Genomic DNA, 17,394 nt, shown 5'->3' with positions numbered 1-17,394 from the left:
AAGGGGCACCTGGGTGGCTCAGTCGCTCAGTTGGTTAAGCATCTTCCTTCAGCTCAGGTCATGATCCCAGGGTCCTGGGATTGAGCCCCACATGGGGCTCCCTGTTCAGTGGAGAGTCTGCTTCTCCCTCTCCCTCTGCTGTTCCCCCTGCTTGTGTGGGCTCTCCCTTTCTCTCTCCTTGTCCAATAAGTAAATAAAATCTTAAAAAAAAAGAATAACTGGGAGAAGTGTGGACTGCCTCTCATTCTGTATTTCAATCAATTGGATAATAGATCATGTACATGTTTTTTCTTTATTCCCTTATGGCTATGACTGACACCTCCAGGGTTGTTCTTTCTAAAATGGTTTTCCATAAAATCTACCTCTTTCTCAGGTTTCACTGTATTTTAAAAATAGCAGTTGCTGTATTTTACATAGAATTAAAGGTCATTTGAAAGACAGAGTACACCATAGGTTACTATTTCTGTAAGAATAGTCATCAAATTTTACTTGTTTTCAGAAATCATTCAGTTCTTCTTAATACCAATGTTATTGATAAGATAGTGTAAACCTTACTTGTAGAAATAAAATGTTAAATATTATTGAAATATAACAATGTTACAATTCCTGTATGTGTGTGTGTGTGTGTGTTTTCTCCCCAAAGGATCTGCAGAATGTGTCTTCACCTTATCCACCTTCAGAGGAAGCATTGCCAGAAACAGAAGATAAAACTATACTTAGTAAGTGAGATGTCAAAACAAATCACCCATTATTTACATTACATTAGATAGGCGGACAGATAAATAGTTAGTACAGGTGTATGTGAGCATAAACTTGCTTTCAGGGAAAGAAGGGGGAGTTTTACATAGTTGTCTACCTGGCCATTTAACAGAGAGAGCAAGATAAACACAGAAGTCCCTAACCTTTGTCTACAGCTAGGGATAAGAGATGGATATTAAGAAGGAATCTTTCTACACTCCTTCAAGCAGTTGCTCAGTTTTGTTGTGCTTATGGTAACAGTCAGGAGAAATCCTCCCTCTTCCTGGCTTTGCAGGGAGACGGTATTTTATTGTTTCTTCTTGCCTGTGCAGATGTGGGTGAGTGGTACTGTTGGGGCTCCCCGCGTGCTGCTGTGCTGTTCACTGTGTTGAGGGAGGCTGCAGGGTCTGGTCTCTTGCACCCACCTGAAGAGTGGTTCCCTAGATAAAGTTAAGTTTATTCCCAGCCTTGAGCAAGGCACATAAATAGAACCAAATCCTCCAAAGCTAATGAAAAGTTATCTCACTTGGGATCTGGATTCTAGTCTTTCAGATGCTTTTTAGAAACAGTGAAGGAAAACAATGTTAAATCTTAAATGTCTTTTCTAGCTATGCTAGTGAAGGCTTGCCGTACTTAATAGTTTCCTCATATTCCAGCATAAAGTTCAGATCCCCCTGTGCCAACGTCATTATCACCATCACCCCTGAACAGTGTGGTGAGCGTGCGGGTCTCCTAGAGCAGCTGAGTTTTCCATCTTGTAAAAGGGCATAATCTGTCCCTTATTTTAGTTATGTGTTTCATACAAGATAATTTTAATTGACTTCTAAACTATTTTAAGTATTGTATGACATATTTTATTACAGAAGTCCAGTTAATTATAAATGGACTCTGAAAACTTGCTTTTTTCTGAAGATTTTAACGAACAACCCTTTTGATTTCTAGAATTTTCTACTTTTACACATGTTTATTACCTATAACTTGATAATTTAGGAAAATAAAAATTAATGAATTAACATTTCAACAGATTTTCTTGAGAAACTTGGCTAGTTTTCTGAAAAGAAAACCTAAACTGTATTTAAGTACTTCTAATGATACTATTATCGGTGAGCCATAATGGAATGAAGGAAGTAGAAAATGCCAAGCCACATAATGGCTGGATTTTAATGTGGTGGAAGAAAGGTGAAGCTGTGCTGTGGTGATCCTTCCTCTGAGCATCTCAGGCATGGCTGGACCCAATAACCCATCTGTCCAAAGCCATAGGTGATCAAATATTAATATGGTTTTAGTGGTAAATACTGGAGTTTGTTCTTACTACTTTTTCTGTTAATAGGTACCGATACAAATAAAACTATAAACGTTGAAGAAGTCAAATCAAGTGATAGTTTCTCTGAAGTAAGTACTAACCTGATTTTGGCTACTAGTATATTGAAATAGGTCATGATTCATAGTTTCTTGATATGTCTTCAAAAGGAATGAAATAGCAATGTGCCTCTCTTTGTTTTAAAGTAAATGTGATGTTGGGGCACGTGGGTGGCTCAGTCAGTTAAATGTCCAAGTCTTGATCTCAGGGTCATGAGTTCAAGCCCCACGTTGGGCTCCACGCTGGGCTTGGAGCCTACTTAAAGTAAATATGATGGTAAAATATTAGCTAAATCAACTCTTTATCTCTAAAGTGGTGGAAATTGCTATTCAGTTTTGCCAGAACTTAATTTTCTTTAAATTCTTTATCTCTAAAGTGGTGGAAATTGCTATTCAGTTTTGCCAGGTAAGAAGGTATATACGTGCTTTTTTAAAATTTTAGTCTTATGTCAAGTTTATATTTATGTATTTTTTTTTACCACTTAATTTATTACTTTTATTTCCTTTCCTACTCTCTTTACCTTTAAATAATTTTTTTTCCAGAATTTCTCCTTAGACTTAGTGGTGACTCTACAGAATTTTGTAGTAACCCCTGAAAGAAATATTTATATTTCACTGACTATTACTTCTAATGGAAGCTAACATTTCTTCATATAGTATTGCTTTTCTGTATGTGGAGATATCTTTTTGTCATCAAATAGAATGTCCAGATTAATCAAGTGAGATTTTATTTGCTTTATTTTTATTACATTTAATTACTTTTATTATGCATTTCGCCTTGGAAAAAATTTTATTATTTTTTTTAATTTTTATTTTTTAGGGGGGACAGGGGCAGAGGGAGAAGGAGAAGGAGAATTTTTTTTTCTACTAACATCTTTTTTTAAAATTTTTAATTTAAATTCAATTTAATTAACATATACTGTATTATTAGTTTCAGAGGTAGAATTTAGTGATTCATCAGGTGCATACAGCACCCAGTGCTCATTACTTCAAGTGCCCTCATTTAAAAAAAAAAAAAAAAGATTTTATTTATTTATTTGTCAGAGAGAGAGAGAGAGCACATAAGGAGGGGGAGTGGCAGGCAGAGGGAGAAGCAGGCTCCCCGCTGAGCAGGGAGCCTGATGCAGGACTCAATCCCAGGACCCTGGGATCATGACCTGAGCCTAAGGCAGATGCTTAACCAACCGAGCCACCCAGGTGTCCCATCAAGTGCTCTCCTTAATGCCCATTATCCAGTTACCCCATCCCCCCACCCAATCCTCTCCAGCAACGCTCAGTTTGTTTCCTATAGTTAGGAGTCTTTTATGGTTTGCCTCCCTCTCTGTTCTCATCTTATTTTATTTTTCCTTCCTTTCCCCTATGTTCATCTGTTTTGTTTCTTTAATTTCACATATGAGTGAAATCATGTTGTATTTGTCTTTCTCTTGCTGACTTATTTCACTTAGCATAATACCCTCTATATACCACATCTTCTTTATCCATTCATCTGTTGATGGACATCTGGTTTCTTTCCATATCTTGGCTATTGTGGACATTGCTGCTCTTAACATTGGGGTGCATGTGCCCCTTTGAATCACTATGTTTGTATCCTTTGGATAAATACCTAGTAGTGTAATTGCTGGGTCATAGGGTAGTTCTATTTTTAACTTTCTGAGGAACCTCCGTACTGTTTTCCTAGTGGCTGCACCAGTTTGCATTCCCACCAACAGTGTAAGAGCATTCCTGTTGGGAGAGAGGGAATCTTAAGCAGCCTCCATGCCCAGCAGAGACCTGAACTCGGGGCTTAATCTTACGACCCTGAGATCATGACCTGAGCTGAAATCAAGAGTCAGATGCTTAACTGACTGAGCCACGCAGGTGCCCTTAGAAAACAATTTTAGATTTCAAATATTTTAGATTTCAGAACTACTTAAAGACAGAAAATGTTTTGGAAGGATATACACCAAACTATAAATATGATAGCCAATGGGGAGGGAAATGGGCTTAGAGATGGTGATAAAGGGGAATTTATAATTTTTATTCCATATATTTGAAATATAAATTAACAGAAAGACTAAGTGTATTTTTATATTTGTCTTTATTGAGTTACAAATCCTCCAAATTCCATATTCACTTCAAGGGCACACTTTTTTTGTGTGTGTGTGCACTGTTGTAATTATTTGGAATATATCAGTGAACAGAAATGACAGGATTGCTGGACCTTAAGGAATTTACACTCTAATATAGAGAGACAGATAACAAACCATAAACACAGTCAATGAATTATATGACCCATTAGATGGTAATGAACCAGGAGGAAAGAAAATGCAGAGTGGAGTAAGGGGCAAGAAGCACAGGCTAAGGCCAAGGAGGTGGGGAAAGAGGGAAGGTTACTGTATTAAATGGAGTAGTCCTCCTTGAGAAAGAGAGGTTTAACCAGATTGAAAGAAGATTGAGAGAACCTGCCAAGTACATCTGGGGCAGCATTTCAGGCAGTAAGAATAGCTGAATGGCAGCCATGAGGCAGGAAGATGCCTGGCCAGCAAGGTGGGATAATAGTAAGGCATGAGGTTAGAGAGATGAGCAGGAAGGGAGAAAGATCAGGTCAGCCCTATAGGCATGATTAGGACATTTAAAGTAAACAAGGAAACATTACAGGGTTTTGAGTAGAGATCTAATATCATTTAACTTACAAAATACTCACTGGTGGCTGATTTAAGAATAAGCTCTAGGGAATTTCCTGTCGATAGAGCAGCTTTCTTGGACTAGCCTTTCTTCAGATAACATAAATGCTGGGCAAGATAGAAAAGCGAATTATTTGAAGGCCAAAAGCAGACCATAAAAAACAAAGCAGCAGACAGACAAGCAGCACCAACCAGCAGAAATTGTATGAAACTGGATGATTGAATGAAGGGAACTTACCTGGGCAAGAGCCATGCTCGTACAGGTTATCCCAGAGACACATCATGTCTGTGCAGCATGAGAGTGACTAGAACTCAATCAGAAATCTTCAATAGCTTCGATTGAAAGTATTAGGAAATGAAGGTTGGGGATGTCAGAGCAGCTGAAAATTGAGAGGAAGATCTTGGAAAGAAGAGAGCCACAACAGAGGAGCCTCAAAATCTGCATACACATTTCCCCTAAATGCTTGGCTGCCTCCAGAATTGCGCCAGATGATCAGTGTCTTCACCAGAGAACATGCCCATTTAATTTTCCCCCCCCAGGTATCAGATTCTGACTTTTAAATTAGCTGCACTCTACCATTCATTGTTTATTTTCACAGCTGACTGTGCGTGCTCAGCTTGGTGCAAAATCAGAAAAGTTGCTGAAGAAAGGAAAGAGCATTTCTGACATGTTGCTAGTTAACCTCTTGGTAAATGCTATTAAGTATGTATTTTTTAATCTACTAATATATTCTTTATCAGATAGAAGTATATAAAGAATTATATAGAAATGTTTTTTAACGTCTAATAAATACTACTTGTCTACATAAGAAAACATACAGCAAGATGAAGATATGTTTCGTGATATACATTCGTATATTTCACTTCCCCCACTTTACCAGCCTTGACTTCACTCATGCAGATGTGAATACAGGACAGGTTCTATTCCCTGCGGGGAATTCAGGGAAAAGTTAGATTCTTGGAAAAGCCAAGGGACACGTTATAGAGCAGAGAGACCCTAACTGTGTGGCCACAGGCCAGTGCCCTTCCTTGTTTTATGTTTCAGGAGGAGGAATCCAAAGGCTGGTCAGTGCTGGATAGGAAGGCAATGAGAAAGGAGAGGTTACACAGGCGAGAAGGAGATTCTATTGTTTAATATGAGTTCTAACAGAAAGAAATTAAGTCATAACTTTTAATCCAAAAATCAGAATCTCAATTTTACACAATTAGGGATTTAGAAGAGCCGAGTTGAAGTTTCTTCCCTTTTCATATTGTTTTTCAATTTAAAGACCTCAAATAATAATTTTGGAGCTCTTATTCTCTATGGAGGATGCTGCCCTGAAAGCAAAACCCCAAGAGATGCTTCTAACGCTCCAGCAACTTATAATCTAATTGAGATAAGGAAGACTCATTTGAATTTTTCTCGTTCAAGAAATACAATAATTATTAATTTTATAGCGAAGTGAATGAGAGCCAGAGGAGTTCAGATTAGGCAGTTATGGCTCCAGGCTGGTTTGGGGGGAATAAGAGGAACTCCCCAGGTTGGCAATGTGAATATCTACTGTGTGCTAAGCTTGGTGCTGGGTTTTTTAAATGAATCATTTCAGTTTCTCCTTATAACCGCCCTGTGAGGTATGTTATCCCACGATGTGTAGATGAGAAATGGTTCAAAGGAGGAACCGCCTCTGAACACAGGCTAGAAAATGCAGCACATACTCACCTAACAGTGAGGAGATCAGTTTGTTTGAAGTAAATAGTTCGAGACTGGGAAAGACAAGACATTATAGGGAAGTAAGTTGTGGCCAGTTAGTTTTAAATACCATGTTATGGCCTCTGGAATAGATTTGGAGGGCAGCAGGGACCTACAGAAAGATTTGAAGCAAAGGAGTGATTGTGGTACATTAATAGGCCTAATTTTAGCTGTAGAGTAATAACATTTGCGTGGAAGGAGCTTACTGTGGAGTTAAAGGAAAGGTAAAGGCAAGATTCATTGTATTGTTACTTCCAAAGCACTTGTATTTATCAAAATGTTCATGGTGTGTCCATTTTCGACTTAGTGAGATACCTGTGGATCAAGGATGGGTCTTGGATGGTTTTCCAATGACGTTAAACCAAGCAAAGCTTTTGGAGGAAGCTCTCACAGGCTGCAGCAGAGAGGTTCTAGAACTGGAGGAAAAGAGAGCACAAATATCCACGTTGGCTATTGATCCTACAACCTCCAAAGAAGTGCCTCCTCTGCCTTCTGCATTTGATTTTGTCATGTTATTAGATATTTCAGATAATTCCTTGCTGGATCGCATGAATGACACAATGAGTAAGCTGGACACTTTTCCCTTTGTTTTGATATTCTTTTTTATAATTCAAAGCTCTTTGTTCATTCCTTCTTTGACTGAATCAGTGAATACTCCCATTTACAATTAGAAGTGGTAATAAGGAATCCATTTCAGATTTCCAAAGAATTATCTAGCAGAGCACATTTGCCTCTTGCTTTAACTGTTGGTGTTCAGCACGGCAGAGAACTAGCAGAGAATTCTATGCTGACTGCATGCATCTCACTGAACCCTTCCCTCAACTTGGCAGCTCCCTTGGCACAGGGGCCCCCTTTTTGAGTTTGCATGCATGGAGGAGCTTCTTGGGGCTGTCTAGTACATGGTGGTGGGTCACCATAATGAAGGTCGTAAATCACATCTCTTCTGCAAGCAGGGATCTGGTAACATCCTTCCCTGAGATTGTGTGTGAAGTCAGAGGAACAAGTATCAGTTGACTGAAGTCCTCACGTGGTGGAGTTGAATAGTCCTTCCAACACTCATGGTTTATTTAAGTACTTTTTGCCATTGAAATGAAAGTATTACTTTATTCCTCAAATTAAATACTTATGAGAAAAGCACATTTTCTTGAACCTTGTCTTTCCAAGTTATGAGGTATTTGACCTTGGAAAAGATACTTTGTTATTCTAAACTTGAGTTTCACAATCTATAATTGTATTGTTATAGGTATTAAAGTAGAACTTTCTTTACTCATAACACTTCTGACAGCAAATGTGTGTGTTTCCTACCCCACCCAATTCTCCAGTTCTTGGGAGAGACCAACTGGGTGTTCTACAATTTAATTCAGTTCTGGCACTAACTACTGGGAGTTAGGGCAGACTCCATAGGTTAAGGGCTCAGCCCCACAAGACTGCCCCCAACTTTAGATGCCAGTTTCAAGTAGTAGATTCCTACATTACCCACATTTCTGTCTGACTTGGCTACAAATTGGGGGTTTCCATGACCCTTCCTCAGGTTTGAATTTTCTATAATGTCTCATAGAACTCATAGAAAGAACACTTACTATTACTGGTTTGTTATAAAGGATATCCTAAAGGATTCAAATGAACAGCCAGATGAAGAAAAATACAGTGCTAGGGTCTGGAAGAGTCTCAAGCTTAGGAGCTTTGGTCCCCGTAGAGTTTGGGTTACACTACCCTCCTGGCATATGGATGTGTTCACCATCCCAGAAGTTCTCTAAAGCCCTTGGTTTAGAGCTTTTATGGAGGTTCTAAAAAGCATGATTGATTAAATCATTGGCCACTGGTGATTAACTCAGCCCTCAGCCCCTCACCCCTCCCAAGAAGTCTGGGGTCAAGGCTGAAAGTTCCAGCCTTCTAATCACATGGTTGGTTCCTCTGGCAACCAGGTCTCATCTTCCAAGAGTCATCCCACTAGCATTAACTCAGATAAGGTGAAAGGGGCTTATTATGAATAAGAAAAAATGCTCCTCACACCTATCACTCAGGAAATTATAAGCTCTTTGTCAGGAGCCGGAGAAAAAGACCAAGTATGTATTTCTTATTATATCACAATATCACAGATATTAAATGAGATTAATGTAAAACACTTAGGATAGAATCTGGCACAGGATAGCAAATACATCAGGAAGAATTATGGAAGACTTTGAAATGAGCAAGAGATTATTAGATATCCTTTCAGTAGAATGTTGAGTATAGTCTTTTTGACACGTTGGACTATCTGCATCTATAGAAGTCTGTGCCTTTCATTGGCTTTGACCTTTACTATAACAGTAAATTGTAAGAAACTAATGGCAATTCAAATGATTCTTGTGCATAGACAAGCAGATGAATTTTTACTCAATCAATATATATTAATTTCTAAACTTTTGAAGAGATTTCAAGTATTAGATTGCTCTATACAGAATGACCAGTTTTTCAACTATTAACATCTATTCTAGCATTCCTGACTGTAGATGTGACTGTTACTCAGGTTCTCATTTGAACTGGTTGTAACATTTTACCAGTCCCTCATTAACTGGAGAGTTAAATAATGCCATTTTGCCTTTGTTTGAGAGTTTTGATTTTACCTTTTTAAAAAATCAGTCTTTAACAAATGGCAATCCTTATCATTCTTTTATTACTGCTATTGTTACTAATACAATGAATTCAGAGCTAGGAGAGACCTAGGGAATCATCTATTTCAGTGCTTTTATTTATAGATGGGAATTCAAAGCATGAACACCTGACTTGTCCAAAGTCACACTCATCCTTATTTTGAGTTTGTGTAATTTTGAGGTCTACTGTTTACTTAAATGAAATGACAAAACCATTAGATACTACTTTAGCTGGTGAGCCCAGTAATGTAAACTGGATGCTGTCTACCAGATCTTAAAAGAGAGAACTTACTTCTAGCCATACAAGGGAGTAGGAGCCATGCTGACTGCAGTGATGATTCTGCTTCTCTAGCCAACTTGCCCTTCCTGTTCAGGACATAGCTGAGAATTGGCTGAGAACACTGCCAACCCATGGCCCACTGGTGATAGAACCGGACCCCGAACTCAAGATCAATCTGACTTGAAAATGGATATGTCAAGTTGTTACAAAGGGCACACAGAGACCTGTGGAGAAGAGGGTTCCTGGAAGCTGATTATAACCCTACAAGGGCCTCAGAAGGTTTGCCTACCCTCTCCGGGCTCCGGAGGAAGCTTACTGTTGTATGTTTCAGAAACAGGAGGAAATCAATTGGCAACAATTTTTCAAGAAGTCCAGCTCAATCCACCTTGAGTTCTTTCGATTCCCTATCCAAATTACATGACAAGTGATTCTGGCAGATTTGTCAAAGCTGATGTTAACATCTAAATTGTTTAATTTCTTAATTCTTGACCTTTGACTTATAATTAGGCTTAAAAATTCCCTTTCTCCACTACTACAGGGTGAACTTCTCCTTTGTCAGATTTTATGCACATATACACTTAATCTTATTTATCCACCCTCAGAAATTAGTATTAAAGCACAATGTGATTTTTCTTTTTACCATATGTTTCTAACATTGCATATTTCTTGGTCTGAAGTGAACTGCGCCAACTGTTGGATTGGGGCTACCTAAACCATGAAAACTAGGATGAAATCATTAATTTTATAGTTCTTACTTATTTTGATCAGAAGTGAGCATGCTAAATATAGCCACAACTTTGAAAATCAATCTGCAGTTTTCATACTAAAGTATTTTAAATTAAGAAAGAGTGTTATTCTTTCACATCTTAAGATTTTTCTTAAAAAAAGATTTTTCTTTCTTAGAATATTAGGTTGAATGGCCTTTGAAATATCATTTTGTCAATTTACTCTCCTCATGTTAAGCAAGACCCCATTTAAACTATTTTAGATAAGACTCTACCCTTCTATAATATTTTGTTCGTTCATATATTCATTTGTTATTTATAGCATGCTTGCAGTGTGCCAGACATTGTGCTATGCACTGCATGTAGAGCAATAAAGAAGAAATGGATTCTCTCTTCAAAGAATTTAGTGGAAATTGTAGCTAAGGAACCAAGAGGTTGCAGTATAGAATTGTGTGTCCAACATGGCAGCCACCAGCCACACATGCTTTTTAAACTAATTAAAATTAATAAACTAAAAATTCAGCTCCTCGGTCACACAGGCCACATTTTATGTTCACACGTGGCTAGTAGCTACCGTATCATACAGCCCTGGTGTAGAATGTTGCCATCATCTCAGAAAGTTCTATTGGATAGCACTGGTCTAGAGTGAAGGGAGCTAAAATGGTGCCACTAGTAAACATTTATCTAAGATTTATAATTTGCCAGGAACTGATAATACACAAATGAAAGGCAAATCCCTCTCTACAAGTTGTAGTGTAAGAAGCAAAAGTAAGCTGATTATTATAATATAGTTAGTTGTGTGCTATTATTATAATAGAGTTAGGTGTGCCCAGCATGGGAAGAGGTGAACCAGGCCAAGAAGGAAGAGAGGTAGAGAGAAACACATCACAAACCTTGGCAGGTGAGCATGGTCCATCTAGAGAATATCAAGGACCTAGTAGGGCTGAGAGGCAGCAAGGTATGGAGGAGGGGCAGAAACGAGCCTGGAGAGTAGGCATGGGCCAGCTGGAGTCTTGCCCCAAGCTAAGGTGTTTGAACATCTTCCTGAAGCCATGTGAAATCACTGAATGATATTAAAGCTGAGATTTAATGCAATTAGATATGCATTTTATAATGGTCATTCTGGCTCAGGATGGAGGATGCATTGGAAGGGGAGTGAGGTTGGAAGCAATAAAACCAATGAGAAAACTATTATCCTCTAAAAAACAACAGAAGCATTATGACAGCTGGGAGAGGCAAGGTGAGAATGGTCAGCTTCAAGTGGTATTTACAGGGCAAATCACAGAACTCAGTGATCAGTGAGGATGGGAGATGGAGCACAGGGAGAAAGGGATGAATGCAAGTTTCTGACCTACACAGTTTTTGAATGATGATACCATTTACTTAGAGAATATGGAAAGAAACACGTAGAGATCCTGTAAGGAAATGTCAAATTTGAAGTGCCTGTGGACTTTTAAGCTAAGATGTTGAGAGAACAGTTCTCTAAATGGGGCTAGATGTCAGGAAGGAAGCATGTCCTAAAGTTAAGGATTTGAAGGTGAGAGGTATCGCCTAGGAATAAAAATGTGCTTTAAAATAATATCCAGGATGACCCTCAGAAAACATCAGAATTTATTGGGGAGAGCAAAGGAAGAAGTGTTTAGAAGCAGCAGCTAGAGAGAGGAAGAAAGCCAGGGAAAGCAGTGTCTCATAAGCCAAGAAAGGACAGATTTTCAAAATCAAGTTGTACTATTCCCATCCCAGACCAGTAGGGGCTGGGCTCCTGAGGCCCAGGTTGGGGTGTGAGAGCCCAGTCTCTAGGGTCAGGTGCAGCAAGCTGCCTGCAATGCTTGAGTCTGTGGAGAAGCCTGAAGAACAGCATCACAAGGAAGCAGCTTACAGCCAAAGCCCAGTGGGCTCAAAGGCTGAACATGGGGCCAGCCAAGGCTGGGCAGAGAGAAAGGTGCCAGACTCAAACCCAATAGGCAAGAGACCAGGGAGATCTAAGGAGAGGGAACAGGCAGTGTAGGAACATAAGGCTGTGTCAGAATGGGAGACTAGATGGCTGCCTGGGTTTTTAGCCAGTTCTGCAGTTCATCCGCCAGCCTGAGAGGGAGCAGCAGTGTTCATAGTATGGAGAGAGGCATAGAGAGGTTTTGAGTGCAGGCTCTATAAGGGTAACTTCTGTGACTAACAGTAACTGAGAAGAAACGGGAGAGGCTTCCAAGGCTGATAATGTTTGTTCATTGATCTGGGTGCTGTCTTCAGTTTATGAGGTCATTGAGCTAAATATTCATGTATGCATTCTTTTCGGTGGGTATAGTTCAACAAACAGTTTAAGCATTAAAAAGAAGTCCAGAACCTGGAGTCAGATTACTGGAATCAAATCCCTGCTTTGTCATTTATGACCTGTGCAATTTGGGGCCCATTACAGAATCATAATCTTGCTTTTCAAGTTATGTTGTGAAAATAAGATAATATGTGTAAAAGTATTTAAGAATTGTGTGCTAAATTTTACCTATAAATACAACAGAGAAATCAAGTAAGATAAGGATGTCCATTGGCCTTGATGTTTTTGGTGAATGGAATGAGAGCTATTTCAATGGAGTAGGGGGGCCATGAAGGATGGTCTGGGGTGGACTGGGGCATGAATGGGAGCTTGAGTGAAGATAACTCTCAAGAAGCTTATCTCAGATTCTTTATCATCTATCTATCTATCTATCTATCTATCTATCTATCTATCATCTATCTATCTATCATCTATCTATCTACTCAGCTGATTTTTGAGCCAAGGAATTAGTGAGGTTACAAGTCATGAAATTGTGTTTTCCTTCAAGGATGCCTACCTGTTCAAGTGTAGACTTGGAAAGAGAGACAAATATCAGCTAAAGCTGGTGTAGCTCAAGGACACAAATTGAAGTTGTTAGATGAGGGAGAGAAGCTGGAGTGTTCAACCATGCAACTCAGGTTTGCTAGAAAATAAAAAGTCAAGATAATGCAAGTAAATTTGGAAGAAAGGGTATAGGGACTGGATGATGTTGGAAAGATTCATCAGCTATATGGGAGTGCTAGAAAGACAAATAGTAGGAGTGTAGGTCTTTAAGACTTCAGAGATGGAGCCACTCAAGATGATCACAAAATCCAGGATGTGGACATGGTCTTGGAAAGAGAATGTCACAAGTGGAGAGAAGGGGAAGGGAGACCAGTGCCAGGGTGGAGTTGGGGAAGAGAGGCATGCTGATAGATGTGCTGAAGTCCTTGACAAAGTGAGAGAGTGACCATGAGATGGTGCAGGATAGCACCTCCTGAGAAGAGCTCCCACAGTCTTCTTCCACCCATCATGGACACCAGTAATCTTTGGGTATTATAAATAACCTAAAAGCATTATTCTGTATTCTAAATCACTTCATCTTTTTCTATCCTAAATGTAAATGGAGAAAACTGATTGCTCTATCCATGAGGGTTCTCCATTTTCCTGAACAAGATTAGGTCACCCTTCAGTGTTCTCTTGCATTGACTGAATTCCTTTTAATCTAGTTCAAGGGTCTCTTCCCTCTTTATGATTTTCTATTTATTCTAAGTTCATGAGTTTTCTGGACTTTGTACCATTCAATCCTGAATAGGACTCAGTCAGAGCTGTTGAGGATGTTTTTGTTTTTGTTTTTGGTCTCTTGTGGTCAGTTCCTTTATGTCTACCCTATAAAGAAAGATCACAGTCTAGAAAGAAAGGTAATTTACTTTATTGAATTGTAACATACTGTCAAAAATAATTTTTACATATGTTTGACTTTATGGCCACCCTGTTATTTCATTCTTAATCTTTATACCATAGTGTTGATTTTCTCATTATTTCTTAGTTTGTTATTCATGATGACCCATCACTTTTCATTCTCACCTTTTCAGAGTCGGTCCTGAGATCTACACATTGAAACTACAGCTCCTCTTTAATGTTGTATCATATGTCATTTTCCTCAGTTTCCAAGGAAAATTTGAGTCTGATCCTAAAACTATACTCTTTCAACCAATGTTGTTAAATATTTTAATGAATATTGGATCAATGGCAGGATCATATCATTTTGGCTGTCTTGCATCAGTAAATTTTAGCAGTGCTACTGAAACTTTGGTTTAGCAAATTATCTAATTAAGTAATTTTCATATCATAGCTGAAGCATTTTCAAGTGAAACTCCTCATGAAGACATCACTCAATGTGTAGCTGCTGAAAACCAAGATATGGATGAGGACCAGAATTTAAGAGATCAGATTCAGCATAGGTTAGTCTAAAACTCACTGTCCTGCTTCTTATTTCTTGCCCTTTGAACAGACTGACCATCAGTCACTTTGGAATCATCAGATCTAGAAAAAAAAGATGTATTTTCTAGCATTCAGCCTTTTACAAGTAAAACAAAACTAAATAGTTTTGATGGTGGGTGAAATATTAATGTGCTAGAATGGGAAGAGAAGAATTAAATCAGGCAACACTTCCCTTTATGGTTCATTACATGGACTCCTAATTTAGCCCTCATTCAGCAAATGCCAGTGAAGATCATGATATTTCAAAGAGCTAGGCATCAGACCAGAGTATAGTTTAAAATGACTTCCATTTTGCTAAAATGATGTTATACAAAAAAAATCCCCAAAAAACAAAAAACACCATCTCTTCGTTGTGCGCAGTTTGCTCATTGGAACAGAAAACTTAGAGTTAGACAATTTTATGAAACCTGGAGAAGTCTAAAAATAGGAGGTGAGCCAGAGAAAAGTAATTGTCTACATTAATTAGCTAATTAGCTACATTAAGTTTATTTATTCTCAAGGAAGACAAGAAAGTTTCAGGAATCGTTCCAAGATTATTTTTGAGTCAAGCAAGTAAGTCTGAGCTATCTACATTTACTCAAAGATTTCTTTAACTTCTGTCTCTAAGAGAAAAACAGATGACCTCAGGCTGTAGCTCAGGCTGTAGCTACCTTGAGAAGTGTGCTCAGAGTTAATTCTACTGTGAGTGCAGCCGATCTTCCTGTAGATTTTTACTGAGTGAACCAAACTTACACTGAAGGTTTCCTGAAATGGTGGCCTTTTCAAATCTTCTTTTACTCTCATATATCTCAAAAAAATATGGCTTGATGGTTAAATAATTTCTTCTTCAAAGTAATTAATATTCCATTGCCTGTATATTTTTTAGAGTTGCTTTTTCAGTTTTAACTGTATTGGCAGCTTATTTTTTCCTTATGTGTGCCGGGTAAATCATGATTAATGTTACTCAAATATTTTAATTGGTATATGTTATCATATAATATTTTTGCAGGATTATAGGCTTCTTGGACAACTGGTCTTTATTGGAGCAGTGGTTTACAGAGCCAGAAAATATTTTGATAAAAATCAATGCTGAAGTAGATAAACAGTCTTTATGCCATAAAGTAAAAGAAATGCTTATGACAGAAATAATGAAAAAAGAGAATAAAGGTAATTACATTTCTTTATAATTTTGAACTTACGTAACTGAAATGGGTGGTTTTAATGAGCTTAGGGAAAAATGAAAACACAATTACAAAGTTCTCTGTTTTATTTGGGTTATACTATCTACAAGTACTTCTCTAGCTCTCTGCTGCAGATGTTTCTAAATAAGAGATTTTTCTGTTTGTTTTAATTTAATCAAAATAAGTCATCTCACCGAAAGTACTGTTTTCATGTGGAAAAAAAAAATAGCAGTTAAAATTAACCTCAGGAGTTAACCTTCCTTTTAGGATGGAAACCCTAGACAGTTTATTTTCCCCAAATCTTGATGTGATGTGAATTTACTGATTATAACTACTTATTTTATAAGCCTTCTTCTGGAATACATCTATCACATTAAACCATCCTGACCTCCTTCCTCCTTCATTCGACCAATAATAATTGCCCACTAGCTTTTCATAGTATTATTGAAATTTATTATTGAAAGGGATCTTAGGCTAATACACTGCCAAAGCCAGAATTCAATGGAGAATTTTACCTTTGCAAAATGATTTGAAAAATAAATCTTTCTCTTTTGTTTACCAGTCACTCCTAATTGTATTGACAACAGCATCTTCTTGGTATAATAAAAAAGGTCAAAGTTAATAATACCACAAGGATTCTAAAACTGCCTTGATAGCATGCTGTCTCCTGTCACTACATTCATGACCTAACCACCATAATGTATCAATTAGCTGACCCCAAACTAGCACATAGGTATAAGCCATAAATACTGTGAGGATCCAGGAGCATACGCTTAGGAAGACAAACTCCCACATCCAAATGTCTCCTCCCAATAATCACCCATGTGAAGCTCTCAGACAAAACAAATACCAATCCATATATTATTTAAGCGGCTTAATATGTTATTCGACAGTCAGAAATTAGGTTAGAGGCTGGAGGAAACCACCCACAGCGATCTTAAGAGTCTTGGTTGGGAGGCAGAAACGCCAATTCTAAGCTGTAGCTTCAAACATCTACAGGTTAGAATCAGTTTGTTTTTGCCAGCTATCAGACTCAGTTCAACATTTTCCTGAAGATTTTACATTCCAATCACTAAATACATCAACAGCTCAACTGCCACTTAGTTAAGATTTACATTCCTGTCGGTTAATTACTTGAACAGATATTTTATCATTAAAACCATACACATTGACCTAGCCCAATGCTCTGAATTAAACCTCCTGATTAAGTTAAAATAAATAAATAAAAGGATGTGGTACTTCTGTATATAGTCTGAGGTGAAGAAGTGACCATTATATACTTCTAAATAGGAAAAAGCTGGTTACATATAAAATAGTCCCGGTTTCGTTTTTAAAAGTATGTACTTTTACTAAATATACTAAATACCCTACTAAATATATATGCACAGGAAAGAATCTGGCAGTCTCTACAGTACTGGACGGTGGAGGAAGAGGGAGACAGAAACTTAACAGGCAATTTCCCTTTCCGCTTATTCGTCTAAATTGTTGGACTTTTACAAACAATAATTCTGTATTACTTTTATAATCAGAAAAAAAAACCTTACTTTCCACTATGAAAAAACATCTAATAGAATAAGCCTCCTTGCTTGCTGAATTGAAAAGAATCTAAGGGCAGAAGGACTACGTATAAAAAAAAATAGCCACACAAGAGTGAGGGTATTGGGGTGCCTGGGTGGCTCAGTTGGTTGGGCGACTGCCTTCGGCTCAGGTCATGATCCTGGAGTCCCGGGATCGAGTCCCGCATCGGGCTCCCTGCTCGGCAGGGAGTCTGCTTCTCCCTCTGACCCTCCTCCCTCTCATGCTCTCTGTATCTCAT

The 17,394-nt window shown here is 38.2% G+C and overlaps 1 protein-coding gene across 1 annotated transcript in view; it reads left to right on the top strand.

Annotated features, from left to right (window-relative positions):
* Window positions 1-17,394, top strand: part of SPEF2 (sperm flagellar 2) — a 156,662-nt gene that overhangs the window by 55,838 nt on the left and 83,430 nt on the right. The window contains 6 exon segments of the mRNA XM_021696168.2: window positions 644-719; window positions 2,069-2,130; window positions 5,360-5,463; window positions 6,797-7,053; window positions 14,270-14,378; window positions 15,407-15,564. Coding sequence (XP_021551843.2) covers window positions 644-719; window positions 2,069-2,130; window positions 5,360-5,463; window positions 6,797-7,053; window positions 14,270-14,378; window positions 15,407-15,564 — 766 coding nt within the window.

Source organism: Neomonachus schauinslandi, chromosome 7, assembly GCF_002201575.2.
Source record: "Neomonachus schauinslandi chromosome 7, ASM220157v2, whole genome shotgun sequence".
NCBI lineage: Eukaryota > Metazoa > Chordata > Mammalia > Carnivora > Phocidae > Neomonachus > Neomonachus schauinslandi.
The sequence above is the reverse complement of the archived record's forward strand: the minus strand, read 5'-3'. Positions and strand labels throughout refer to the sequence as shown.